This window comes from Pipistrellus hanaki, assembly GCF_964339955.1.
Source record: "Pipistrellus hanaki genome assembly, chromosome: 15".
Taxonomy (NCBI): Eukaryota; Metazoa; Chordata; class Mammalia; order Chiroptera; family Vespertilionidae; genus Pipistrellus; species Pipistrellus hanaki.
The window spans coordinates 37121635-37149404 of NC_140517.1; the positions used below are offsets into that span (position 1 = coordinate 37121635).

The 27770-nt window shown below is 54.6% G+C and overlaps 4 protein-coding genes across 13 annotated transcripts in view; 1 reads left to right on the plus strand and 3 right to left on the minus strand.

Annotated features, from left to right (window-relative positions):
- Positions 1-10: 10 nt before the first annotated feature.
- Positions 11-2540, minus strand: CCER2 (coiled-coil glutamate rich protein 2; the record flags this gene model as incomplete). Of its 4 annotated transcripts, none has more annotated exons than XM_084860884.1 (5): positions 15-359; positions 956-1512; positions 1889-1976; positions 2111-2151; positions 2404-2540. In XM_084860884.1, the coding sequence occupies 5 exons, from the start codon at positions 2465-2467 to the stop codon at positions 270-272; spliced, it is 840 nt and encodes a 279-aa protein (XP_084717010.1). In that variant the 3' UTR covers positions 15-269. The 4 variants fall into 4 exon arrangements, with proteins under 4 accessions (XP_084717011.1, XP_084717010.1, XP_084717009.1 ...); XM_084860883.1 differs by having other exon boundaries at positions 1889-2006; XM_084860885.1 differs by lacking the exon at positions 2404-2540 and having other exon boundaries at positions 11-359; positions 956-1012; positions 1355-1512; positions 1889-2306.
- Positions 2541-4137: 1597 nt separating this feature from the next.
- On the minus strand, positions 4138-15909 carry SARS2 (seryl-tRNA synthetase 2, mitochondrial; the record flags this gene model as incomplete). Of its 2 annotated transcripts, XM_084860878.1 has the most annotated exons (16): positions 4138-4842; positions 5150-5215; positions 5308-5400; positions 5492-5585; positions 6262-6371; positions 6455-6542; positions 6625-6670; positions 6944-7052; positions 7297-7344; positions 8016-8121; positions 8337-8400; positions 8902-8956; positions 9034-9174; positions 9731-9760; positions 11396-11491; positions 15646-15909. In XM_084860878.1, 16 exons carry the CDS (start codon positions 15907-15909, stop codon positions 4699-4701), a joined length of 1554 nt encoding a protein of 517 aa, XP_084717004.1. In that variant the 3' UTR covers positions 4138-4698. The 2 variants fall into 2 exon arrangements, with proteins under 2 accessions (XP_084717004.1, XP_084717005.1); XM_084860879.1 differs by lacking the exon at positions 9731-9760 and having other exon boundaries at positions 9034-9204.
- A 164-nt stretch (positions 15910-16073) lies between these two features.
- Positions 16074-19030, plus strand: MRPS12 (mitochondrial ribosomal protein S12). Of its 3 annotated transcripts, none has more exons than XM_084860901.1 (3): positions 16074-16205; positions 16427-16494; positions 18382-19030. In XM_084860901.1, exons 2-3 carry the CDS (start codon positions 16446-16448, stop codon positions 18750-18752), a joined length of 420 nt encoding a protein of 139 aa, XP_084717027.1. In that variant the 5' UTR covers positions 16074-16205; positions 16427-16445; the 3' UTR covers positions 18753-19030. The 3 variants fall into 3 exon arrangements, with proteins under 3 accessions (XP_084717027.1, XP_084717028.1, XP_084717029.1); XM_084860902.1 differs by having other exon boundaries at positions 16155-16239; XM_084860903.1 differs by having other exon boundaries at positions 16156-16345.
- A 133-nt stretch (positions 19031-19163) lies between these two features.
- FBXO17 (F-box protein 17) overlaps positions 19164-27770 on the minus strand; it is a 29932-nt gene continuing 21325 nt past the window's right edge. For all 4 annotated transcript variants that reach the window (XM_084860891.1, XM_084860890.1, XM_084860888.1 and 1 more), the window contains 3 exons: positions 23027-23122; positions 22010-22145; positions 19164-20777 (listed from right to left, as the gene is read on the minus strand). In XM_084860891.1, coding sequence (XP_084717017.1) covers positions 20634-20777; positions 22010-22145; positions 23027-23122 — 376 coding nt within the window. In that variant the 3' untranslated portion in view covers positions 19164-20633. The remainder of the gene's footprint in view (positions 20778-22009; positions 22146-23026; positions 23123-27770) is intronic.

A 27770-nucleotide genomic window follows, 5' to 3' on the forward strand; every position in this document is an offset into this window, starting at 1 on the left:
GGCTACGCAGTAAGCCGGGTGGTTTTCTTTGTGCTTTATTCACTCAGAAGGGTGGGAGTGGGTTTCGTGGGTGGCAGAGTGTTTCCTGAGTCAGTCTAAACCCATCCCCTTACTCAGCGAAGACTTGGCCCCTCAGGCCTGGTTCCAAGGCACACCCTTCTCCCACTCCTGCAGGTTGGGGAGAGGGAGGGGCGCCAGATGAGGTGGGGGTTTTCGGGGTCACTAGTCCTAAGCCATAGGGTGTGCAGGAAGGAGGACATGAGGTCGAGTCAGCCCTCCCTCCTGAGCTCCTCCCCCAGCATCTCCGCTGCCTTCTTCAGCTCCTCTCTCACGTGCTCCAGCCGCTCCACATCCTGCTCCTGGTGGGATCAGAAATGGATGATCAGTGCTCACCTCCAAAGGCAGGCCACGTCAGCCATGAACGTGGGCCATGGCAGCCAGCAGCAGTCACCTCAGTCATGGGCTGTGATGGTGACCACAGTGGTTGCTATAACCCTGGAGGAGTAACGTGACCGGTGAGGTCTGTGGTGACGGCCATAGCCAACAGCAGCAGGCACAGGACAAGCAACTTGGATGCCATGACCCATGTGGGGGGATGGCATTTTGGTTCCCGTCATCTATCATGGAAGCATCTTACTTTCGATGACCCAGCAACATATCCATCCCCTCATTCAGGCACAGCAGCCTTTTCATATGGCCAATTTGCTCGGCAGGGACTAACAGTGGTGGCTAACTCAGATGCTCTGTGCACTAATGGTGGCCATCTGGGTTATGTAATCAGAATGGAAGCCTTCCTGGTCAAGTCAAGGCCCTTCTTGGATGTTGCTACCTAGTCCTGGCCACTGTGACCCATTTAAGGTGGATCTTGCTACTTAAGGCCCAACACTGGGAGGTGTTTGGTAGGAACTCCGCTGACGTTTGGTCCACCCTGCTCCCCACTGCCCCCTCTACTCACCTCCCTCTCCAAAGCCTCTTCCTTCTCCTCCTGCTTGGATTCGGTTTCCGGATGGCGCTGGTGGTGGTACAGCGAGTCCTTGTGCCTCTCTCTTCCCCTGCCCTTGGCCCCCTGCCACAGGCTGCTGCCCCCACCCAGCATGTGCACACCCTTCTCCTTGGCCTTGTACTGGGCCATCTCCTCTTCACTGGCCTGCTCTGCCACCCGCTTCTGGGGGTCCCCTCCATCCTCTTGCCACTGCTTCCACAGGCCTTCGAAGGTCTCCATGGGCCCCCTTTTTTTCTTTTCCTCCTCTTCCTCCTCCTTTTCCTCCTCCTCCTCCTCCTCCTGCGCCTCCTCGCGATCCTCTTCCTGGCGGAGCCGGCTGTGGAGATGCTCGTGCACGGCCTGTTCCCGCACCTCAGACTTGTGGGTCTTCTCTGCTGCCTCCTCCTCTTCCTCATCCCTCACTTCCTGGCTGGACCTCATCTTCCCAGCCTCCCGCTTCTTGAAATCACTAACCAGCAGGCCTTTCTCCTCAGTGGGCACACAGCTGTAGGGCTCCGTCTCACACATCTCTGGTGGGAAGAGAAAGGACACTGTGCAGCCAGTTGGGAAACAGCTGGAGGAGTTCTGGGGCCCTCCTGAGGTCCACAGGGGGACTGCCCGGAACTGGGAGAGGAGGGTCTGCCCTCATCATATTCCTCTGTAAGGGCCCCAAGGGTGGGCTGGGGACCAGGCTGGAGACTTGGAGAAGGGAGGGGGATGAGGTCTTACTGCACCACCACCTCCGCCAGCCAGAAGTTGAGCCCAAGCAGGAGAAGGAAGAGGCTCAGAGAGGGAGGTGAGTGAAGGAGGCAAGGGAAGCCCTGGGATAAGAGAACACCCTCCAGGCAGCCCGGGGCAGGACAGGGGTGGGGCTCCCAGAGGAACTGGAGCCGGGGTCCTCCTTACCTCTGTGGAGGAGAGCCATGCAGGGGCCTCGCTGGGCCTGTCCCAGAGTCAGCATTTCTGTGACCACCTCTGCCAGACAGCGGGTCAGCTGGGGGTGAAGGGTCAGAGGGGAGAGCAGCTGGGGGTAAGGAGAGCAGCTGGAGGGGAGGTGATGTGGAGGCAGCTGGGCAGGGGGGGCGGGCTCCAGGGAGGTGAGGCAGGGTAAGAGGTCACACTCCTTACCTCCTCCTTGGAGGGTCGTGATGCCAGAGGAGCAGCGGTGGCTGTGGAGGAGGAGATGGGAACTGGGCTTGGGAGGTCCGTCCTCCCCTCCCCCAGCTGTCCCTGGTGCTGATCCCAGCTCCAGGGCGCCCTGATCCCCAGTCCCCTCCCCAGCCACCAGTCCCATGTACTGTCCCCTCTGGCCAGCTGGGCCCATGAGGTTTCTCACCCACCCGCTGGGTGCACTGTCCCAGCCCCGTCACCCTGCGCCCGGCCTGGCCCCCGGGTGCCTTCTTCCCGGTTTCTGCACTCACACGCCCCCAGCAGCAGGGACAGCGGCAGCAACAGCAGCATGGAGGGCCTCCCGTGGCACTGCATGGTGATGCTTCCCAATCAGGTCCTCAGCGCCAGGGTGGCAGCTCCTTATAACCCGTACACACAGCCCCAGGGAGAAAGTGACGCACCACTGCCCCTCCCGCTGCAGGCGGAACAACAGCTGTGGGGCGCTGACCTGAGACCCTCAATTATTCATGGGGACCCACGCCCTGCCCCCTTGCCCCTCCTGCTTCTGGCACTGAACCAGCATGGGGAAAGGGAGGTTTCCCCAGAGAAGGCCTGACAAGCAAAAGGCCTTGTTGAAGGATGGGCCTGGGTTTGAAGAAGCAGCCATTTACTGACCAACTTCAGGCAACGCTTACCTTGTCTTGGCCGTTTCCTCATCTGGAAAGTGGGTCTCATAGCCCACCTGTCCCCGAGGCTGTGCCTGGCTCTGCCTGACTCCCAGCTCCACAGCTCCCAGCCCTGCAGCCCTCGGACACTTCATTTGTAAAATAGGGTTGGTGACAACCTATTCCGCAGGTGAGGCTTGACGGTGAGGATTAAACAGCTGAATGTGTGTGTGAGATAATTCAGGCCAGCCTTCGCCAACCTTCCGGACCTGGCGAACCACTGGTTGGCGGACCACTGGATGGTGACCGCTGATTTAGTCAGTTCTGGGTGCTGGGAACTACTCAGGTTGGAGCACCTCCAATCCTGTAATTTTTAAAAATATATATATATAGATAGAGAGCTAGAAACATCGATGAGAGACATCGATCAGCTGCCTCCTACACACCCCCTACCGGGGATGTGCCCGAAACCAATGTACATGCCCTTGACCGGAATGGAACCTGGGACCTTTCAGTCCGCAGACCGACACTCTATCCACTGAGCCAAACTGGTTTCGGCCAATCCTATAATTTTTACTGAGCACCTACTACATGCCCAATGAGGCTGCTGAGTGAAGGAGCTGGCACACTGTCTTGCCCTCTTGGAGCAGGCACTGAGAAGGGGTGACAGACAATATTCAAATAATCACGTTACGTAAGGAAGGGAGGGAGGGAGGGTTGAAGTGGGGTCTTATGGCCTTTCCTGAGCTGGAGCCAAGGGGGCTCTGGGCAGGGGCACAAGCCCTGATGCCCGTGTCACAGGAGCGCTCTGGCTGTGAGTGGGACAGGAACAGGGAGACACCAAAGAGGCTACATGACTCCAAATGGGAAAGAGCAGTGGACAGGACCATGGAGGGGCTGGGATGACAGAGGGCGGGCTCTGGAAACATTCCGAAGGTGCAACGGCCCAGGTCCGCAGAAGTAGAGGGAAGAGGAATCGAGGATGACCTACGGGGGGGGGGATGTGGCCAGGGGAGCTGGGAAAATGGCTCCAAATGCTGCAGCGGGCACTTCCAGGGGAAGAGCAAATTTGGTTTCACTATCTATGCTGCCTACTGGCCCTCTACCTGGAGCGGGGACTGAGAGGTGAGGTAGAAATGGGTCAGGGAGAGGTGTCACAATCCCATTGGGGGAGGCTGTAGCATCCTCTCTGCTCCCCTGGTGGTCCCACGCTACCGGAAGGTGGGCCTGTGTTCAAACCCAGCATTGTTCATGTCCCTGGGAGTTGCTGGATATGCCCAGCCATGGCCCCTCTGATCATTAGCACTTCTGAGCATCTGCCCCCCACCCCACACAAGCTGGCCAGGGCCATCTCCCGTGCTCACAGATCCATAAAGACCATTGTTCTGACCATTTATTAGGGATCTTCTGCTAAGCACTAAGGGGAGAGGGAAGAAAGAAGGAGTGGAGGCCTCTCTTCTTGATTTCAGAGAGGAAGGGCGGGAGAGAAACATACACAAGAGACCATCCTGGATCAGCTGCCTCCTGCATGCCCCACACTGGGGATCCAGCCCACAACCCGGGCATGTGTCCTTGACTGGGAATCAAACCTGTGACCTCCTGGTTCCTAGGTCCACGCTCAACCGCTGACATCTGGGGACTTGAAGGATGTAGGGATGGGATAAGAGGGGCCTCGCCTGGCCGGCGTGGCTCAGCGGTTGAGTGTGGACAATAAGGTCACCCCAATGACAATAAGGTCACCCCAATGACAATAAGGTCCAATGACAATAAGGTCACGGATTCTGAGGCAGCAGGGAAGCAGAGGTGGACCCTGGAGTCCACAGGCCCAGGCGTGGAGCTGATGGGGAATACAGATGTCAGGGCAGGCTCAGGACATGTCTCAGGGCCCAGGGTCCCCTAAGCCAGTGAGCAGCGACAACCCAGGTGGCTGATGAGGATGAGTCAGTTCGAGGCAGGCTGGCCCGGGAGCCTGGGCTTCTGGCGCTGGTTGGGCCCAATGTACTGGAGAGGCACGTGGGTGGGAGCTGTGATCCGATCGGTGCCGAGGTAGGGCTGGAGGGCAGAGGGAACGAGGACCGAGCCGTCCTGGGGACAAAGCAGACCTTAAGATGCTGCCACTGCACTGGCCCTCCACCCCCTGCCCTTTGGGATACAATTCACCATTTTTATTTTATTTCTTTAAGATTGCTTTACTGATGTTTATAGAGAGAGGAAAGGAGAAGGAGAAACGCCAATACGAGTGGGAAACATGGATCAGCTGCCTCCTGCATGCTCCCTACTAGGGATTGAGCCCACAATCGGCATGTGCCCTGACCAGGGATCGAACCAGCAACCTTTCAGTGCACAGGATGATGCCCAACCAACGGAGCCACACTGGCCAGGGCCCCCTCACCTTTTGCTGATTGCTCTCCAGGAGGGCGATGAGAAGGCGGGGGACAGCACAGGCTGTGGCGTTCACCTGGGGGAGAGACACGCTCAGCTGAGGCCTGCCGGCAGGCCCAGGGAGGGCTGAGGTGGGGTGGACGGTTGGGAGTGGAGGCGGGTGCTCACCGTGTGTGCAAACTGCAGCTCCCCAGCCTCTGTCTGGAACATGATGTGGAGGCGGCGGCTCTGGAAGTCTGTGCAGTTAGAAGCACTGGTGACCTGGACAGGGAGGTGGGGTAGCTGAGGGATCAGCTGGGAGCACTGTGTCGTCTCCTTTCCACCCTGCGTCCCCACTGGGACAGGGGCTCACCTCGCCAAAGCGGCCCCGGCCTGGCATCCAGGCCTCAATGTCGAACTTGCGGTAGGCAGGAAGGCCCAGCTCCTGAGTGGGCATGTCCAGGACCCTGCAGCCAAGGAGAAAGGCAAGGCGAAGGTCAGAGTGAGAGGAGGAGGGAGAGGAATGGAGGCAATGGAAGAGAAGGCAGTGAAAGTGGGCAATGGAAGTAAAGAGGGAGATAGCGGCAAAGGGGCCACCTTGGAGGCAGTGGTGGTGAGCAGGAGCCAGGAAGGAGCTGGTGGGAGAGAAGACCAGGGAGGAGGACGGGCGTCTGGCCCGTGTCTCCAGGCTGCTCACCATGGCCAATCCCGCTGTTTGTAATCACAGCACCCAAATTTTTGTAATGGGTCACCCCAGAAAAAGTCTGTGTTTTTCAGCATCTTTTGAGAGCTAGGTGTGACTGGCAGTGAGAGGGGAAGTAGGCTTCCAACATCTTAAAGGCAAGGGGTATGTCCCCCTTCTCTCTGGTGGGGAGAAGCCACCTGGGACTGCACAAGAGGCAGCACCTGAGGGCTGGGGAGCAACAGGAGGGAAGGGCCTTGGTCTCGACCTGGAGCACCCTGTGCTGCTTCTGCTATGGCTACAATCCCATAACCCTCATCAGGACTTCAGAGATGGAGAGCAGACATAGCCTACACAGGGAAAGGGGGTGGGGCAGAAGTGGAGAGGGTTTTAGAATGGGGGAAGCACCAGCCCAGCATCTACCTCCTCTCTCCCCCCACGACATCCCCACCCGTCCGCACCGGAAGTGCAAGCCCAGCTCTGTCAAGATCTCCATCTGCAGGGACAGAAACTCCTCCAGCAGCTGCGAGCTCTGCTCCAGCCCAGGGCCTGTCACCCCAAACATTTCCACCTGGCGCAGAGCAGGGGGCAAAGGAGTCAGGAGAACCATGGCTGTTGGGGTGACCTCCCCCGCAAAGTCCCTGCTATGCCAACCTTGGTGAAGTGGTGCACTCGATACAGCCCCCATGGCTCCTTCCCTGTGTCTGTTTCTGCCCGGTAGCAGGTGCTGGAACAAACCATCCTGGGGAGCAGGGATGGTGGGGTCAGGGAAGGGGGAGGGAACACCCAGGTTGGGGACAAGGTTTATAGGAACTGGGCATCACCTGATTGGCAGGTCCCTGAAGGCCACGGCGTGGTCCATGAAGTAGCCTGGGAGGAGAGGGGGACAGGGGTCAGCCAGGGCCAGCCGCCATCCGCAGGGAACTTTTGTAGGGTTACAGAAGGTATCCCCTCTGGCAGACACAACTCAGGTCTGGCATGTGGCTGGAGCCTCACTGTGCCAATAGGCAGTAAACAACCTGCACAGCTGTCGTGTTGGCCTGGGGTTGCCAAAATATCCTGGGCAGGCGGCCGCCACCCTCAGGATGCTCCAAGCTGCCGCCTTACAATTGCTCCTGCCCCGAGGGCCCTGGGGGTGCTCACCTGCAAGCCCCACCTCTGCGGTCCCGGCCAGGTTGAGGTCCTCAAAGCGGGAGGGGTCAATGTTGTAAATCTGGGATGGGTTGGCATTCGGTGACATCCCACAGCCTTCCTGAGGAGGCCAAGCCACAGAGGTCAGGGGACAGCTAACCATGGCCTCCTCCATTTTGCAGTCACAACCCCTGCCTCCCTGGCCCATCCTAGAAGAATCTGGAATCACCCTGACCTCCCTGTCCCATCCTGACCCCTCACGCCAGCCCCAGGGCAGTTTCCTCAGGGAGACAGGCTGGCCTCTGCCCGGGGCCCCCAGCGCGGGGCCTGAGCACAGCTCGGCACGGACAGCAGTCCTCACTCACAAACACAGCTCCTCGGAGAAGGTCTGGCACCGTCATGGGGGTGAAGCCCTGCATGGAGAAGGGAAGGGGTGAGTAGCACAGCCAAGACCCCTCCCAGGCCCCAGGCCTGAAGGGACACCGCAGATGGGCCACCGGACTCCCTTGCACTCCAAAGCCCATTCCACTTCAGAGGAAATGGTGGAAGGCCCGTGCGGTGGGCTGAGCTGGCCCGGCCCTGGGGTCCCTGTCACTGGGACCCTCTTGTGGTGCTGCATGGTTCCCACACGCAGATCATACCAGACCACACGATTCAATCACCCCTTCCCCTGCTAAAGCCCTCCGTGGCCCCCAGGTAATGTCCAAGTCCCTTGCCATGGCCAATGCCCCTCATGTCAATGGACGCCATGTTTCCGCCACACTGTGTACACAGCAGGCAAGCAGCAGGTGCAGTGGTTACAAACTACTAGCTAGCATGTAGGCTCTATCCTTGAGCCTACATGCTAGCTATAAAGCCTTCAGCTACTTACTCCCTTGCCAGACCTCAGTTTCTCAACCTCTGAAGTGGGGAGAATACTGGCACCCACCTCAGAAAGTTGTCACAGAATTAAATGTGTCAATGACACACGTGAAGTTCAGAAAACAGTAAGCGGGACAGCGGTCACACCCCCTCCTCACTGCCTGGAGCCTTCTGAGCTCAGCTTCCAGCCACCCTCCAGGCTGCTCTCCCACGTGGACCGTACCCGCCGGACGAGCTTGCTGAGTGTGAAGTTGACCAGGCTGTGCTGCAGGAGGGCGCCAGCCCCGCGCAGGTAATAGGAGCGGTGGCCGGACACGTGAGACAGGCGCCTGGGAGACAGATGGGCAGACGGGCGGGGGCTTGTGGGCCAGGGCTTGCAGGCTGGGTGTTAGGGAAAAAAGACTGAATACCCAGGGGCAGAGGCCCAGATGCCAAATGGGGAACTGGGCATCAAACATTCATGAGGGGTGCGGCCCAGGACTGGGCCGGGAGCAGAGCCGGCAGCCAGCTGTTGCGAGTGGGGAGGGTTGGGAGGGGAGCTCACTTCTGACGGATGATGTCAAGTTTCTCGGCGATTTCCAGGTGGCCCCGGGGTTGGAAGGAGAAAGCTGGATGTGGAAGAAAAGCAATGGGCTAAGATGGGGAGAGGCAGGGAGATGGGACAGAGAGAAAGATTAGAAAAATGGTGGGAAGGAAAGGCAGTAAGAGAGAAAGGGAGAGGAAAGGAGAGAGGAAGAAAGATTAAGATGGATGCAGAGATGGGAGCCAGAAAGAGATGGAAGGCAGGATCAGAAAAGGAGAGGAAGAGAGAGGGATAGAGAAGGAAACGCTAGGTGGAAGGAGAGAGAATCAGAGAGAGAGGGAGAGAAAGGGAGAGAGCCAGAGAGCCAGAGAGGAAAAGCCCATGAGAGATGGGGCCAGAGCCAGTCGGACAGAGACAGGGGCCGGCACACAGACACGGTGAGACCAGTGAGGTGAGGGGAGAGAACAACAATAGAACTGCCCCCGAGAGACAGCCTCATGGGCTGCAGCTGAGGAAGAGGAAGCCAGCACAGCCTAGACCCAGAAGCCCGCCCCAGCCTGGGGCGCCCGGCCCGAGTGTGGCCCACCTGGCTTGTCTCCAATCACGTGTAGCACTCGGGCCTGGCTCTCGTCCCCGATGGGCTGCAGGGAGAGAGGCCATCACCAGAAGGTGGCGCTAGGCAGCCCCTGGCCTCCCCGCTGCCCAGCACAGGCCTTACCACGTCCGGGTGGGTCTGGTTGGGCAGCCTCAGCGCCCGCAGGTAGAACTGCTCCTCAAGCAGGGCCTCCTTGGGGTACAGGAGCCCGAGCTGCTTCCGGATCTCCCGGCCCCGTGCCCGGAGCCTCTGATACTGCGGGTCCTGGGGGCAGGTGGAAGGGTTGGGGAGGCCCTGTACCAGCCTGACCTGGACCCTTGCTGGCAGAACTTCGTGGTACACAACTTGCTGCCTCCGCTTTTGGCTCACTACCCTCGATTTCCTTTAGGGAACCGCCCTTCTCCCTTCACCTTCACATGGCTCATCCTTGGGGACATGACCCAGGCCTGGACTACTGAACATTTCACTGCCGTGGCCACAGTGACTGGCTCAAAGACAGGCTCCTGACACAACCAAACGTGAGAATCAGCCCAGGCCTACGGCTGGAGCTATAAGGGAAGAGGCTCTTTTTGTACCCGACCCTGCCTCCCTCCCCCAGGAGAGAAAGCTGGTCTGGGAAGAAGAGGGAAGTAGAACCAAATATGGAGCTGGGACCTAGACCCAGCTGTACCTGAAGTTTGCTTTTTACGTAGTTTCATGAATCAGTAGAGCCTGTTTTTTCCCTTAATCCTGTTAGAGTTGTCACATACCATGGAGGAATCATGACTGATACACGAACTGCCCACCCCCACCTGGGACAGGACTTCAGCCCCCTGTGTACCTGCTGCACTGGACTGCTGCCTCGGTTCACCTGGAAGAAAAGACAGACAGGGTGATTGGTTTGAGGAAGTTGAGGGTGGGGGTGGGGGGAGAGGTGAAAGGTCAAACAGGCCAGGGGATCTGAACTGTTGCTCTGTCAATGCCTGGCTGGGTCCCTCCTTGACTGTGCCTCAGTTTCTGTCAGTAAAGCTGTGAAGAGGCAAAATAACAATAACAATCACACCTGCAACCCCAGTTACTGAGCGCTGCCTCACACCTGGCGCCATGCAGAAGGCTCTCACACGATCCTATTTCTTCACAGCCTACTCCACGAAGTTGGCATCAACGTGACCTCGTTTGTTTGTTGTTTTTTTGTTAATCTTCACCTGACGGAATTTTTTCCATTGATTTTTAAAGAGTGGAAGGGAGAGGGAGAGAAACATGGATGTGAGAGCCACATTGATTGGCTGCTTCCCACAGGCACCCGACCGGCGCTAGGGATGGAGCCTGCAACCAAAGTATGTGCCCTTGACCAGAACCAAGTACGGGACCCTTCAGTCCACGGGCCGACATTCCAACTGCTAGGGCGTGACCCCATTTTGTGGATATGAAAACTGAGGATCAAAAAGACAGTCTGTGAGAGTGTATTGGAGGCCTGCGACCAAGGGCCTCTGATACCCCAAGCCTCTATGATGCTGAGCAACAGAGGGAATCAGACAGACATGGGTCTGAATTCTGGGTGCTGACCCGCTGTGTGCCTCTGGGCATTTCTCGTTCCCTCTCTGAGCCTCGGCATTCCCTTCTGTGAAATGGGATGATAACAGGACCTCCCAGCAGGCTGGCACATGGCTTCCCTGAGAAGATGCTCTGGCACTCACTGGCCATTAACTGAGATCAATTGTGCTGTTTTCCCAGGCTGCCTCCTGTGATGCTTGTGGCCCCGGGCCCAGCACACACAGTAGGTCCCTACACACACAGTAGGTGCCTGCTGTGAGAGGCCTTCAAACAGAGTGCTGAAAAGCAGCCCAATGCCTGATGTGAATCCTGGCTGTGAGACTGAGGCGTGCTTTAACCTCCTGAGGCCTCAGCCTCCTCAGCTGCAGAACTGGGTTTGTGCTGTCCCGGGCTCAGTGTGTGAGAATGTAAAGTAAGGGAAGCGTCGAGAACAGTGCCTGGCAGATGCTGTTGGCTGTCTAATCCAAACTCACCTGCCCTCCTTCCTCCTTTCCCACAGACCCTGACTCAGTCTGTCCTCCAGGCTGCCTGGAGCTCAGGGAATATGGGTCCAGCTGAGGCTGCCTCTTGCTGCTGATGGGGGAGGGGGGGAGGGGCCTGGGATTTCTGGGCCCAGGAGAAAGGTCTCCCTGCTCTTGGAAAAGGCACTCAAGCCAGAGAAGCCCCATTTCCAGCCTCTGGCAGAGTCACTGGAATAGACACTGTACTTGAAACTGTGAGAGGGGAAACTGAGGTCGAACCACCACCGTGAGTCACGGGAGAGAGAGGAAGGAACCTGGTTGGGGTGCTGGGGGAGCCACTAACTTATCAACCCCAGGGAGGCCTGGCCCTGGACAGCCTGTTATGTGAGGTAAAGAATGTCCACCTCCTTCAAGTTCCTTACATTTGGTTTCTCATTAAAAACAGCCAGTGGCATCCTGCCCCACCCCCACCACCTAGGGCCCCTGCTTACCAGCAGGGCCTGCACTGCCTCCGCCACGGCCCCCTTCTCCTCCTCCAGGCTCCGGATCTGTTCCCGCAGCTGCCTCAGCTCCTGCCACGTCACGATCTGGGGGTGAACACAGCAGAGAAAGAGGTGAAGCAGCCACTGTCCTCTGCCCCGCCCGGACCCTCACTGTCCGGGCAGCCGTTTTTTCCTCCTTCCCTTCCTACTAGGACTTCCTGAAGTTCCCGTTCTCAGTCTGGATGGATGGACCCTAAAGAGAGTGAACAGGGAACAGAACAACATCCTAAGGGGCACAGACAAGGAGACGAAAGCACCTGGCACTGAGGCACGTGGAGCTGGGCCCCCGCCAGCACTCGACTCTCGACTCCCACGTGGGCGCAGAGGAGCCTGTCCTGGGGCGCCCCGGCAGCTAACCCTCCGTCTCCAGTCGGGGGTCAGGAGGGCGAGGAGACCAGCGCTCCCTTCTTGGGCACACACACTGCCTCCCGGGGAGGCCCCCTGGGAGCTCAGGTCCTCAGCAAACCCCTTTGTCCTCTCCGGTTGCAGTTTCCTTTCAACAAAATGGTACAGACCCTGCCCTATGCCCCGGCCGGAAACCTGAAAGGGACAGCGGGTCACAGGTTGTGTTGCTACTCATTTAGTGGCTCCTCCTGGATGTTCCCTGGACACTTCACGCTCACCAGGTGCAAGATGACACCCCAGATCTGCTCCTCCTCCTCTGGGCAGCCCCACCAACTCCCATCCTCCCTGCCAAAGCCGCGGCCTCCTCCTGATGCCACCCCCGCCCCGAGGCCAGGCACCAGGCTTGTGAACATCCATCCGGTCTGTCCTCCCCATTCCCCTCTCCCGGCCACCCCAGGTCCTGCCATTTCCAACGAGGACCCCAGGCCTCCCCCTCCCCCATCCTGCCGGAGCCCTTACACAGCTCCTCTTCGGCCTGAAAGTGACCCAGCCCTGCAGCCCCAGGACAAACCACAAGGCCGCATGCCACAGCCCTCTTCGTAGTCTATGCCCTAAGGAAGTGGTTTTTTTCAAGCTTTGGGATGTGGTAAATATACGCCAAATTTACCATTTCAGACATTTTTTTAAAAAAGTATATATATGTATGTATATATATATATATATATATATATATATATATATATATATATATAATATACCGTATTTTTCGGACCATAAGACGCACCGGACCACAAGACACACCAGTTTTTAGAGAAGGGAAATGAAGAAAAAAAGATTCTGAAACAAATAGTGTCCTAAAATATTTTATGTGCATTAAAACCCAACATCACAGTCATAAACACATGTAATCAACCCTGTAAAGTAAACAGCAGCATTTAGAACCATTTTAGAGCCGGGCAAGCACACAGAGACCACACAGAGCCGGGCAAGTAAAAAAACTTTTTTTTTACAGTATATGTATAGGCTATATTTGGACCATAAGACGCAAGGACTTTTCCCCCCACTTCTGGGGGGGGAAAAGTGCGTCTTATGGTCCGAAAAATACGATATATATATATATATATATATATATATATATATATATATATAATTTTTTTTTTTTTTTTTTTTTTTTTTTTTTTTTTTTACAGAGAGGAAGGGAGAGGGATAGAGAGTCAGAAATATGGATGAGAGAGAAACATCGATCAGCTGCCTCCTGCACACCCCCTACTGGGGATGTGCCCACAACCAAGGTACATGCCCTTGACCGGAATCGAACCCAGGACCCTTCAGACCACAGGCCGATGCTCTATCCACTGAGCCAAACCGGTCAGGGCCCCAGTGTCTTTTTGTGAGTGGATTTTTTCACTTAACATAATGTCCTCAAGGCTCTAGCGGGTGTGGCTCAGCGGACTGAGTGTTCTCCTGACACCAAGAGTTGCTGGGGCACATGCCTGGGTTGCAGGCTCAATCCCCAGTAGGGGGCATGCAGATCCACGTTTCTATTTCTCTCTAAAATAAATAAGAACATTTTTCTTTTTTAAAGTTCATCCAAACCCTAGCCGCTTTGGCTGAGTGAATAGAGTGCCAGCCTGTAGACTGAAGGGTCCCAGGTTTGATTCTGGCCAAGGGCACATGCCCAGGTTGTGGTCTCAATCCCTAGTAGGGGGTGTGCAGGAAGCAGCCAATCAATGATTCTTTCCCATCACTGATGTTTCTATCTCTCCTCTCTTCCTCTCTGAAATCAATAAAAATATATTTAAAAAAATAAACAAAAAAGTTCATCCATGATATAGCATATGTCAGAACTTCCTTTTTTAAGGCTGAACAATATTTATACGTATAGGGTATCCCCCAAAAATGTATACACACACTTTGAATAATTACTAATTCCAATGGGTTAAATCTGAAAAGAAAGAAACATCAATTGAGCTATCAGCTGTAAAGTATACATACATTTTTTTAGGACACCCTGTACACACACACACACACACACACTCACTCTCTCACACCACATTTTGTTTATCCATTCATCTATCAATGGACATTTGGGTGCTTTCCACATTTTGGCTGTTATGAATAATGCTGCCATGAACATGAGTGTGCCAATATCTGTTCAAGTCCCTGCTTTCAATTCTTTGGGGTATATACCCAGAAGTGGAATTGCTGGATCATATAGTAACTCTATGTTTAATTTTTGGAGGAACTTCCAGACAGCTTTTCTATAATGACTGTATCCTTGCCAACACTTGTTATTTCCTGCTTTTTAAAAATAATAGCCATTCTAATGGGTATCTAAGCCAGGACTTTTAAAATTAAATAGAATATAATCTTATCTAATAAAGAGGAAATATGCTAATTGACTCTCCTATGTCATTGCAAAGATGGTGGCACCCACAGCCAATAAGGAGGAAATATGCTAACTAACTGCCCTACCCTCAAAGATACGACGCCCACAGCCACAAGATGGTGGTACCGGGTACCTCCAGCCCAGCTGGGGGTGCCTGCCTCTGTAGTACCCAGTCCCCACTGCCGCCCAGGGCCGGCCCAAGGTGTGGTCAAGCCTTGGATGGTGGGTGCCCAGGGCCACCCGAGGCTCAGGTAACAGGGCTGGCCAAGGCTTGCGCTGCCGGCAGTGGCAGTAGCAGAGGTGTGAAGGGGCGTTGCCTTCCCCTATTGCCAGGTCACCTCTCACCCCTGAGAGCTCCCGGACTGTGAGAGGGGGCAGGCCGGGCTGAGGGACTTTTCATGCACCGGGCCTCTAGTAAAACATAAGAATGTATCAAACATAGTAAGAGCAAGAATTGTTAGTAAAACTGGTTTCATCTTGGGGAATGTGGACTAGATCAGGATGTGAAATGTGTTTCTTACTCTCGGCCACAGTGCGAAAGACCCTAAATTATCTACATGGCTATTTTGTCTTACCTCTAAGCTTTAGTAGTGCTGATCCCTCCACTGGGATCAGCAGTTCTCCCGTTCCCCTGGCTGACCTCACTCATTCCACAGATGTTTGCTTAATGCCACCTCCTCTGAGAAGCCCTCCGAGAACTGTGACCGCTACTCTCATTTTTGTAAATTTTTTATTGTTGAAAGTATTACTTATGTCCCTTCCGCCCCCATACTGTCTTTACAGAACTTACCAGAGATTAAGTATATGTTTTTAATTGTATGTTAAATACCTCTCTTTCACTAGACTGTGAACTCAAATTGTCTTGCTCATGCGTAATCATAGTGGGGTAGTTAACACTGGCTTTTGGAACCCAACTGCATAGGTTCAAATTCCCACTTGTCACCAGCTACATGATGTTGGGCAAATTAATTAACTTCTCCGAGCCTTATGGCACCTACTTCACAGGGTTGTTGTAAAACTTAAATTAGGTTAATATGTATAAAGCACTTAGAAAAGGATAGTAGGATAGTCCCAGAGAGGGCTGAAAGGATATGAGGTCCCCAGCATCCTCAACACCTCAGCAGGACAGAGAAGTAAGGTGCCGCCGGTTCTAGTTGGATTAGATTCAGCCTTAGACAAGCCTGGCCTGAAGTGGAAGCACAGAGGGCACTGGCACCCAGTTCCTAGCACAGAGTAGACACCCAGTGCGCCTCATGGAACAGGCCCATAGGGTGTCCAGGGAGTAGGGCCTAAGCGCTCGGTAGACACGCGTGAGGTCGTAGCATTACATATGGAAAAGAACTAAACTTAAGCGACAAGGCCGCCCCCTGCTGGAGAGTGTCTCGCAAGCCCATTCGTCAGTAGAGTGAACAGCCAATAGGCAAAGCGCTCTGGCCGCGACGCCGCCCCGCGCAAGCGCACTCACGATAGCCGGCAGGTCTTCCGGCCGCAGCTCCCCCTTGCGCTGCTCCAGGGTGCGGGAGGCTTCTTCCGGGCGCGCGCACAGCTGCTCCACGTCCAGATGAGGGAGCGCGCTGTAGCCCTCGCGTGCATGCTCGTACAGGAGGTTCCGATCTTGTCTCTCGGTTGCGAAACTTCTTGGCCTCTGGCTGCAGACACAACCTCCCCGGGGCTGGAGCCCTCGGCGGGCCACCACCGGCCACCAGCGCCGCGCTACAGACGCAGCCATCTTGACCAGGGGACAAGGTGACACACATCCTTCGTCCCGCCTACTCCGCGTTTGCACCAATGGCGAAGCAGCCGTGCTCCAGCGGACGATTCACGCAGACCTCGGGAGAGGTCACCCTCTTCCGAATCTCAAAAGCGGTGCAATGAGAAAAGTTGACCGAGATTGACTCAGCCGTTGCCCAATCGCAGTCTTTGCCCCGCCCCTCCAGTGTGAGAGGCGGGACCTGCCAGGCTGCCCGCCGGAAGTGGCGAGAGGTTGTGCTCAGCGTGTCGGTGGGCCCTGCTGGGGTCGGTGAGGTCGGTTAAGTCCGGGGTCCGCCAAACTTCCCAGGTTCTCTCCTGTTTCCCCTCTACTCCGGTGTGCGGGCGGGACGGCTGGGTCCCCAAGAGCCTACTGAAGTGAGGCGTCGGAGGAAATTGTTGAGTTTAACCACAAGGTCCCGAGGGCGGGAAGGGGGTGCTTGCCCGACTGCGGCCACTTCCCTCCTCGTTTCTGAGTCTCTTATTCCCTAACACAGGGACGCTGCAGGCGGCAGGATGTCGTGGTCCGGCCTTCTCCGGGGCCTCAACCTGTCCCTGAGTTACAGTAAGTGGGGGTCTTGGGCTACAGAGTCGAGGCTGGATGAGGGACTTCTGTGCCTCGGCCACAGACCGAAGGGAATCAGGGTTTTGAATCAAGGGTGGTTGGGCGATGGGTTTTGGCGGAGCTCGGGTGCAAAAGCAAGATGTGAGAAGTAGTTGCAGTAAGGGCTACTTAATGCCAAGTGAGTAGTGGGAGTTTGGGTCAATTATTTCTTCAGTAACCACTGTACTTACTAAATACCACCGTGGTTTACACTTCTTAGCAAGGCGTTTAACTCATTCATTCAGCTGGTATTTTTCAAGAACCTTATATGTGCCAGGCCCCGAGGGGGATGCTATATTTATGAACTTACTCTCTTAACAAATATTAAATGCTTCTTGTGGCCCTTTGTGAGGTATTTCATCCACTTGTTCACTATGCAAACCTTTAGTAAGCACCTTCTGTTTGCCACTTACCAAGGATCACAAGGCTGTGCAAGACCGGCCTGCACCCTGCCTGGGGAATCTGGGCTAGCTTGGCATGATAACCTCTCACACACGGTGTTCGGGAGGAAGGCATGATCATCAAGGACACCGAGACACTGAGTGGCAAGGAGTCTTTTTTATTTTTTATTTTTAGAGAGAGGGGAGCATCTATGTGAGAGTGTAACATTTGATCGGCTGCCTCCTGCATGCTGCCTACCCGGAATCAAGCCCAAAACCCAGGCATGTGCTCTGACCAGGAATCGAACCGGCAACCTTTTGGTTCATGGGACCACACCCAGCTGACAGCCACACCAGTCTTGCAGAAGGGCACACCACGAGGAAGAGATTTCTAGGAATGTTTCATCCCCTTTGAAGTTGTGCTGGAACTTGAGACAAAGGAGAGGTGGAGATGGACAGTTGGCCAGGACCTGCTTTCGATGTGGAGTGAAATTGGGTGTGAAAGGGCATCCATCTAGTGACAGGGGAAAGAATGGACTTAAAATCCTGGACCGGGAACTCTTAAGAGGACATGGTCCAGGGCTGTCTCAGTCACTACTGTGTCTCCATTGTTGGGGACAAGAAACAGTGGGTGCTCAGTGAATGCTTGTTGAAGAGAATCCAGTTCTGAGTCTTGCATCCTACATTTTATCCATTGGCAAATCCTATGGGTTTGTCTTGGAAATAGATTCTTCCCCACCTGCCTTTCCTCTTATTATAGTGCAGCTACCCTGGTCTTTCTGTTGAGGTGTTTGGGGACACAGGCTGCAGCTGGGTGAGCAAGGGGGTGAGTGAGATGAGGTAAGGGAAGACCGGGGCAGCCCCGATGGGCCTTCTGGGAGGACTTGGACTCTTAGTGAGTGAGATGGCCCCACAGGAGGGCTCTGCGCAGGGGAAGGACGATCTGATCCAGGTGGCACGGGGACCCTCTGCTTGCATGTTGGGGCAGGTAGTGGGAATGGGAAGACCTGGGAGGAGAAGAGGGTGGACAGGAGTGGGTGTAGTGGAGGAGAGAGGGTGTGTTTGAAAGTTCTGCTGACAGGATCTGCTCACAGGGCAGATGGGTGTGACCGGAGGAGTGACAACTTCCTGGAATACCCCCTAGTTGCCGTGGGAATGGCATGAGGTAATGGTGTGATGCATAGAACAAGATTCAAGCATTGTGAGCCTGCTTGCTTTTATTCTCTTTAAGCAGCATTACAATTAATACCTTTCTTGCAGAATGAGTTAATTCATGTAAAATGCTTAAAAGAGAACCTGACACATGGTGGTTGCTTAGTAAACTTTTGTTGTTATTGTTCCCTGAGTTCCCCAAGATGTAAACATGCATCTTATAAAGGGCTTGGAACGGTGTCTAGAACCCCCGAACTGAGTTGTTGTTCATTGGGATAATAACCCCACTTTGCCCTCCTGGTTTGTGTCTTTCCAGGTCTAGCCCAGGTCCCCCAGCTCTGGGCCACCCGCCCCATGGCCACCCTGAATCAGATGCACCGGCGGGGGCCTCCGAAGTGGCCGCCTCGAAAGCTGGGTCCCACAGAAGGCCGGCCGCAGCTGAAGGGCGTGGTGCTACGCACATTCATTCGGAAGCCCAAGAAGCCCAACTCGGCCAACCGCAAGTGCTGCCGCGTGCGGCTCAGCACCGGCCGAGAGGCCGTCTGCTTCATCCCGGGGGAGGGCCACACCCTGCAGGAGCACCACATTGTGCTGGTGCAAGGCGGGCGCACCCAGGACCTGCCCGGTGTCAAGCTCAAGGTTGTGCGTGGCAAGTACGACTGTGGCCATGTGCAGAAGAAGAAGTGACCGCCGGGGCATGGTGGGCTGGGGTTACGTAGGACAAGAACCCCTGTCTCTGGGTTCCTGCAGTATCCTTGGGAAGCGAGGCCAGTTCTAGAAGCAGCTGGCCCTGGTTCACATCCTGGCTCCTCTCCCATCAGAACCATCAGTAGCCCACAGGGGTCCCGGGTGTGAATTAGAAAAGGTGCCCCTCTGCCGACATCCTTGGTGCAAGAGGCTTCTGCTGGGACAGTACACTATTCCATCTGATGAGAAGGGGTTGCAATAAACACACAGAGAGACTGGTTGGACGTGTGCACCTTGCCTGGTATTCACCCTCTGTGTGGTCTCAGCAGCTGGCATGCCCTCTGGGCCTCTGTTTCCTCCTCTACTCAGAGCATCCGCTTTGTTGGGTTTGGTGAGGATTAGACACGATGAACGAAGCACGTGTGCATGGCTACTCTGTTTTGAGGTTTGGAGTTTGGTGGTAGCACTGAGACCCAGTTCCCCTTCCTGTAGGCCCAGTGCCTGGGCAAGGAAAGGCTGCCCTCAAGCTTCCTCCTGAGAATGGAAGTCATTGTGGTGGTGGTGGTGAAAGGTGTTGAGAAAGGACTGATTAGGGACCGGAGGGCACTGCTGCCCACGTGGGAGCTCCTCTTCTGTGTTCTCAGAATCACACCCCTGGGTCCAAATCACACCTTGACCTCTTGGTTCGGTGACTTTGGGTTTATTTGTCCCCCCAGCACCTCCGGACTTGTTTTCATCCCTTGGGAAATGGACCTGAAAGTAATACTGCCCTCATCTGATCGTATGGTTGGCCATGTTAGGTTTTAAGATTGGGAGCTGTGCTTCTATCCTTGGCCCTGGAGCCCAACTCAGGTGCAAGCTCTGCCTCCCCTACGTACTGGCCAGGTGACCTTGGGCAGGTCGTGAAACTCCGAGCCCGTTTCCTCCTGGACTGAATGGCGTTGATAGTGGTGCCTGCCTGAGTGCTGTTGGGAGAACTGCTGAGGACTGGCATCAGAGCTGCCTCTGTTTCCAGTACAGTACACCTAAAGCTCTCACAATTGAGAACATCCCACAAGACAAGTAAGTGCATTGATTACAGACAAGTCCCCCATCACCCACATTTAGCACCGATTTTATTGAGTTTGGTGGCTTTGCCCACATTGGGAGAGTGGGCGACATGAGAGGAGTCGGGACAGGACTCCACGTCACTTAACTCCTCCTGGAGTTTGTATGCAGGTGGGTTTGAATGGAGAGAAGGAAGGTGTTGCCTCACAGGAGCCAAGCTGTCCCTGAGGCAGGGGCAGGAGGTGTGGGTGAAGGGCACAGCACAGACCTGGCCTGAGGTTCTGTAAGAGACTGCCAGTCTAGCCCATGGGGCGGGTGTGTGTGTGTGTGTGCTGATGTGGCGGTGCTGAACAAGGTTGCACAGGCCCCACAGCGGAATCCCAGAGACTCCCCAAAACAGCAGAAAGTTCCCTTCGGTGTTGGTCCCCTCAAGGGCAGGCTGTTCTGACGCCTCTGCTCCCAGCTAGCAATCAGCTTGCCCTGGAGAAATCATTGGCAATTCTGTTCGGCCTTTGTTTTTTGACTCAGTCTATCAGCTGACATCTGCACATGAGAAAACAATGTTTTTTTTTTCTTGAGAAAACAATTTGCAGGCAAATTAAGTCTTAGCTATTCCCTGAACCCCCTGGCTCAGGAAGCTGTGAACAGCCCAGTTGGAGACCTGGTTTCTTGAGCAGCATGTGGGCCGCCATTCGGAAGCAGTAGCACATGAGAGTTGCTGGAGGCGAGCGTGGATCCCCTGGCTCCTGGCTGCAAAGCTGCCTGTGATTGGCAGTGATGTCGGGCTGGTGGTAGTAGGTCCTAAAAGGCCTGATCAAACTGGTGGGCTAGCCACTAGGACAAGCGGATCCTGACTCTCACGGTGGAGTGGGTCACGAGGGCGCCATAGTGTCCCACCCAGGAGCGTGTGTCTCTCCCATACTGCTCAAAAGACACGTATCGGATGCCTTTGCCAAAGTTGGTGAAGACGTGGGAGACCTGCATGGGGAAGGAGACCAAGAGGGTGAGGGCTTGTGGGCCCTTCCTCCTCCATCAACTGATCAGATACTCCCTCAGATCAAGTAGTTGCTCTGGGGATTCATCAGTGGAAAGCAACACAAAGACCCTGCCTGATGGAGCTGACCATCTGGCAGGGGACGCAGACACTGAAGGTAGATGGGGTAAGAAACAGGGAATTCTGCAGGGGGGCAGGGTGTAAAGTGAGTAAGCAAAGGCCCACTGAGGTGACATTTGAGCAGACACCTGTGGTGATATGGAGGGAGCGTGTTCCAGACAGGACCAGTCAGTGCAAAGGCCCTGAGTGTGACTGGAGCACAGTGAGGGGAAAATTAGGAAATGGGGTCAAGGGGATAAAATTCACCTAACTGAACCGTTTTAAACTACAATTCAGCGTTTTTTAGTTCATTCATGATGTTAGGCAACCATTACCACTGTAATTCTGGAACATTCCCTCACCTCAGCGGGACACACACACACACACACACACACACACACGGGACCTCATATCCATTAGCTATTACTTCTAATTCCTCCCTACCCTTAGACCCTGGCAACCACTAATCTGTTTTCTGTCTCTCGCTTTTTTTATTCTAGATATTTCATATAAATGCAACCATACATTATGTGGCCTTTTCCACCCGGCCACTTAATATACTGTTCCAAGATTCATCCATGTTGTAGCACGGATCTGTACCTCATTTCCTTCAATAGCAGCAAGACAGGAGTTTGGCTTTTACTCTGAGATGTAGCCATGGGAGGGTTACAATCAGGGGAGGCTGGTGATCTGACTCACTTTGTATTGGGATCTTTCTGGATGGTGAGTCTGTTCGGTGGTGGGAGATCAGGAGTGGAAATGACCACCTGAAAGTCTACTTTGATAACTGAGATGTGATGATTTTGACAGCATGGGCTTGGGTGTCATTCTGGGCTTGAATCAGACCCTGCACACTTTAGTCTGACTTTGGGCTAGTCACTTGACGTCCTGCACCTTAATTTTCTCACTGCTAGAATAGGGAGAAAGCATTCCCAGCACCTAGATCAGCACACAGTAGGTGCTCAATAAATGTATGTTGGAAACGTAGGCTGTATTATGAAATGAATTAATAGGGAAGACGCTTGGAACAGGGCCTGGGAAGTAATCATGGCCCATCCAATGGGAACCAAGCTGAGAAGGGAACGAGCAGGGAGAAGTTAGGTTTGGCTGGACTCACCTGTCGGTAGCCTCTCTCAGTCCACTGCAGGACCGGGTTGGGTGAGGCCGAGAACTTGACCACTTCATTTTCATACACGTCCAGGAGGCGGACCCGGAGCCGGTAGATGCAGCCGCAGTTCTCTCGGGCGCCCCACCTGCCAGGTGGGGGTGAGCGTTGATGCCTCTGCCATCCACCCAATCTCGGGGTCGGGAGGCTGAGGGTTGGGCCTCCCTGCACTTTGATACGGGTTGCACACCCCCACGCCCCATATGTAGAGGTGTCAGCCCGGGATTCTGGGGGAAAGCGCCTGGGTACTCTGGGCCCTCCTGGGGTGGGTTCTGTAGACCTTTGCTCAGGTGAGGGGGGGAGGGGTGTCGAGTTTGATGCTCAGGGGAGAAATGACAACCTAGGACAGGAGTAGCCCCCAGTATTTCTGGAGAGGAGCCAGAGGGAGAAATCTGGATACTCTTAGGATGAGTCAGGACTCCAGGGAAGAAATTGGGTTTTCTATGGAGAAGCAAGAGATGGAGGGAAGAGGAGTCCGAGAGCTTTGTGAAGGAGCCTGGGTGCTGTGGAGAAGAGGGTCTTATTGTAGGCCCACAGGTTCTGAAGCCAGCCAGTGCCTCTGGCCCAACTCTGCCCTATCTGAGCCTGTTTTCATGGCACAATGCTCCCCACTTTCTGAAGCCTTGGTGTCCACAAGCCCTTGGGGTCAGGGCAGAGTTGCAGGTGGTGGAATTGGTGGGTAAGGGGAGATACCTGTTTTAGATCGGACCAAGCCAGTCAGTGGCTCCCGTGCCACCCCCAGGCGTGCTGGGAAGGAGGGGAAGAGTGCAGCGTGGGGGCTCTGGGCTCACCAGGGCTCTGCCCTCCCTGGCTCAGCAACCACGAGAACATCACTTCCCTGCCAGTCTCACTGTGAAGGGGCACCGCAGCAGTGGCCAGCCCATGGACCGATGGGCTGGGAAACGAACCTCTTGCAGAACTGCTGCTGTCACCATTGGTTCTGGGGGCAGGTTGCCATTCTTCACTCACCAGTCAGCCACACAGATCTCAATCTGGGCGCTGTCCAGCAGCTCCTGCCACACCCCCTCCATCACCAAGTCCACAAGCTGCCTCTTGAAGCACCATCTGGGAAGGAGAGATGGTGGGTGTGGAGCTGACAGGCACAGCCCAGAAATCACCTCCTTCCTGAAGCCTCTGACAGCGCTGTCAAGGCAGCCCCTCAGGGTTTGTTCTCTAGACAAGATGGATGATGGGGTGGGCAGCCCCATTGACCTCCCACATCCGTCCACCATTTTCCACTGCCCTGAGCTCCAGGAGGCCGGCCTGGCTGCAGGCCTGCCCCTAATATTTGTGGGAACCTGGACATGAGTACCAAGGCAGGCCCACATTGAGCAGGGAATTCTGGGTCTCTAAAGGGTGGGGCCCAAGGTCTGAGGTTGTGTTGATGTATGGACTGGCTCCCTTACCCTCTATTTCCTGTTGGGTCAGTGAATGGGAAGCTCCAGCAGAAGACAGAGTGAGAGAAGAGAATAAAATCAGGATATTTATCCACCTGGCTCCCTCCCAAGGATCACCTGGGACTGTTGTGTCTGTCAGCGACAGGGCACAGCTCCACAGCGCCCTCTCTTCACAGCCTTCCCTGCCCTGTTTCCATAACTGCTTCCTGCCTTTAACCCTGTCAGGCCCAGGGGTGGGAATGACCCTTCTCCCTACTGTTACTAGCCTGGGGGTCATGGGTTATACCTGTGGGCTGCCTACACCTTTGTAAATAGTCTTTCTTCCATCATTTGAATACTAGAGGACAAGTGCATGAAAATCATGCACGGGGTGGGGTGGGGGTGCGGGTGTGTCTCAGCCCTGACTGCCCCGATGTCAGTGTCCCGTGCCCGCCTGCCCTCCCTCCCTCTGTGGGCTGAGGTGCACAGGATGCTGGGGCTCATTGCTGGAGCTACACTGCCAGCAGCCAGCACCCCGGCTGCTTTGGGCACCGCTAATTTTTGAGGAGTGATGGTTAATTTTCATATTACCCTTTTATTAGCCAGGATGCCACAATATAGAAATAGTGTCATACTGGTGGAAGAACTGTGCTCAGGGAATTTCATAAATGATAGAGGCAGCACTGCCATTCCATGGGGAAGGGATGGTTTTTAGTAGATGGTGTTGGGGAAATGGGATCAGTATATGGAGAGAGGGGACTAGGTTCTTAACTAACACCACATTCAAAGGTGAATTAAAGATCTAAATGTGAAAGATAAACTTAAGAGTTTACTAGAAGAGAATATAACAATAGAGTGGGGAAGGCCTGGGGCAGGGGGCAGGGATGGGTTAGAAGGGGTCACTGGGAGGTAAAAGGGGGTATATATAATACTTTCAACAATAAAGATTTAGTTTAAAAAAGAATATAAGAATATTGTTAGAATTTAAGGATAAGGAAGGATTTTTTTCAAACAAAATTTCAAAAACAAACTCTAAAGGAAAAAAGGGAGAGATGAGTTTGATCACATGAAAATAACAAAGAACACCATGGGCACAAGTTAATACAGAGGGTAGAATGGGAGATTTTTGCAATGTCCAGGATAGACAAGAAACAGACATCTAGAACATACAAGGAATCTATACTAGTAAAAGAGTAATATGCAAATTTGTCAGGATGCCCTCACATAACAACCAAACAGCAGGCTTTGTGGGGTGAGCAGGCCGGCAGGGGGGGCAGAGAGGGGCAACCTAATGACCAAACATCAGGCTAAGGGGGGCGACCAGGCAGGCAGGGGGGGCTGTATGGGGCAATCAGGCCAGTGGGAGGGAGGGGGGCACTGAGGGACGACAAGGTCAGCAGTGGTGGGGGCCAGTGAGGGGCGACCAGGCTGGCAGAGGGGGGTAGTGAGGGGCAGGGGGAGGCAATTATGGGCGATCAGGCGGGCAGGCAGGTGAGTGGTTAGGAGCCAGTGGTCCTGGATTATGAGAGGGATGTCTGACTGCATTTTTAGGCCCAATCCTGGGACTAAACCAGCAGTCGAACATTGCCCCCAACCCGTGCATGAACTTCGTGCACCAGGCCTCTAGTCTATATCTATAAAAGCCTAAGCTACCATTATGACCCGACGACCGGCCAATAGCTATGACGTGCACTGACCACCAGGGGGCAGATGCTCAATGCAGGAGCTGCCTCCTGGTGGTCAGTGCGCTCCTATAGCCAACCTCCCTCGCCCGGCTGGTCAACCTCCCGCGGTCCCTCCCCCCAGCCAGCCTGCCCCAATCAGCCCCAATCGCCAGCCAGGCCAAAGGACCCCACCCATTCACGAATTCGTGCACGAGGCCTCTAGTTCTTATATATCAACAAGAATAAGACATCAGCCTAGCCAGTGTGGCTTAGTGGTTGAGGGATGACATATGAACCAGGAAGCATGGTTTGATTCCCTGTCAGGGCACTTACCCAGGTTGCCAGCTAATCCCCTGTGTGGGACATGCAGGAGGCAGCTAATCAATGATTCTCTTTCATCATTGATGTTTCTCTCTCTTCCTCTCCCTTTGTCTCTGAAATCAATAAAAATACATCCTATATAATAAAAGGCTAATATGCAAATAGACCAAATGGCAGAACAACCAGAACAGCCGAACAATTGGCTGCTATGATGTGCACTGACCACCAAGGGGCATGTGTGGAACATGGTGGGCATTGGCCGTGGTGGGATGGTGGAGCTGGTGAGCGGGGGCACCAGACCAGGGCAGGGTGCCAGTCACTGTCATCGGAGTGAGCCTCTGGTCGTTACTGAAAATTCTTTGTTCCCGCGCACCGTGGCTGTGCCTGTGCTTGCACCTGCTACCGGTGCCAGCCCTGCTCACACTCATTGCCAGTACTGGCCCTGCTCGCACCCGCAGCTGGTGCTGGAGCCACCACTTGCACCTGCTTCTGGTGCCTGGCGCCAGTCCCGATTACTTGTTGCCATTGCTTGGTGCCGTCAGCAGGTGCCAGCAGCAGCTACCACCCCTGATCACCCCTGAGGGCTTCTCCACCTCTCTCTGTTCCTGAGGGGCAACTGGGGCACCAGCACCGTTCACACCCACTGATGGTGCCGGCCCTGCTAGTACCCACTGCTGGCACTAGCCCCAATCGCCCTGTGCTGTCAGTAGGTGTGAGCGAGGCCAGCGCTGTCAGCATGTGGGAGTGGCGGCAGCCAGAGCAGGGCTGCTGGTAGACAGGGGACTAGGAACTGCAGAGGGAGGGGCTGGACAGGGGCGTGGAGGATGGGCTGAGACCTGCCTCTGTGTCAACTGCAACCCTATGTCCCACAGTTCCTTTCAAGGTGCATGAATTCGTGCACTGGGCTGCTAGTCCTATCTATTGTAATAAAGAGGGAATATGTAAATTGACTATCCTGTTGTCACAAAGATGGCGGCACCCACAGCCACAAGATGGCAGCACCCAGTGCCCTCAACCCTGCCAGAGTTCCCCAATCCTTTCAGCCCCACCTGGGGGCGTGGCCAGATCCGCCCTCAGTTCCCCAGCCCCCCAGGGCCGGCCTGAGGTGTAGACAAGTCTCAGATGGAGGCTGCGCAGCTGCCCAGGGCTGCCTGAGGCTCAGGTAACCAGGGTCGGCTGGGGCTTGCGCTGGTGGCAGTGGCAGCAGCAGAGGTGTGATGGGGGTGTTGCCTTTCCTGTCCCTGAGGGTTCCCAGAGGGGGCAGGTCAGGCTGAGGGACCTCCCCTCCAGTGCATGAATTTTCATGTACTGGGCCTCTAGTCCTATATAATAAAAGGGTAATATGTAAATTGACCTTAATAGCAGAATGACCAGAACAACCTCTGGACCAGTCACTAAGAGGCACACTGACCATGTCTTGGTCCCTTCCCCCGGCCGCCAGGCAGCGATCACCGAATGGTGAATGGGTAACTGGGGGTGGGTGGTGGGTGGGGGGAGGAGCCGGCCGTGGGCAACTGGGGAAGATGGCCCTGATCGCAGGCCAGGTCTAGGAACTGTACCCAGGCACGAATTTCGTGCATTAGGCCTCTTGTCCTATATAATAAAGAGGTAATATGCAAATTAACCCTCATGCCCTCACAGGATGGCTGCCTATGACCAGACCTGCAGGGAGGTTAGCAAAGGACAACCAAATGACTGAACAAGCAGGCTGCGTGGGACAACCAGGCCTATAGGGGGGATAATGAGAGACGACCAGATGACTGAAGAAGCAGGTTGTGTGGGGCGACCAGGCCAGCAGGAGGGGGTAGTTGGGGGACGATCTGGCTGGCAGTGGGGGGTAATTAGGAGCAAACAGGCAAGCAGGCAGGCAGGTGAGCAATTAGGAGCAAGTGGTCCAGGATTGTGAGAAGGTTGTCCGACCACCAGTTTAGGCAGTCGAACATCCCCCAAGGAGTTCCGGATTGGAGAGAGGGTAAGCTGGGCTGAGGGGCCCTCCACCTGTGCATGAATTTCATGCACTGGGCCTCTAGTATATGTAAGACATCAGCCCTAAAAGAAAATATGAGCAAGCAATTTACAAAAGAGGGAAGACAAAAAGCTAATAAGCATATGAAAAGATCCTCAATTATTAGTAAGTTGAAAGATGCAAATTAAAATTAAAACAGCAATGAGATATTACTTCACCCCTAATATACTGTCAGCTACTAGAAAGCTGGATAATGCCATGTGAGAATAGTTGACTATGGGAATAGGGGACAAAGAAATAGGTATGGGATATGAGGATAGAGAATCAGCCAACAAATCAGACTGTTCTGATGTCTTCATGGCATTTATCACAACCAGAACCTCTGG

Excerpts from the sequence above, each read along its gene's own strand:
- MRPS12 (XM_084860901.1), top strand. The coding sequence starts at position 16,446 with ATGTCGTGGTCCGGCCTTCTCCGGGGCCTCAACCTGTCCCTGAGTTAC. Across the intron at positions 16,495-18,381 it reads CAACCTGTCCCTGAGTTACA|GTCTAGCCCAGGTCCCCCAG; the intron begins GTAAGTGGGGGT and ends GTGTCTTTCCAG.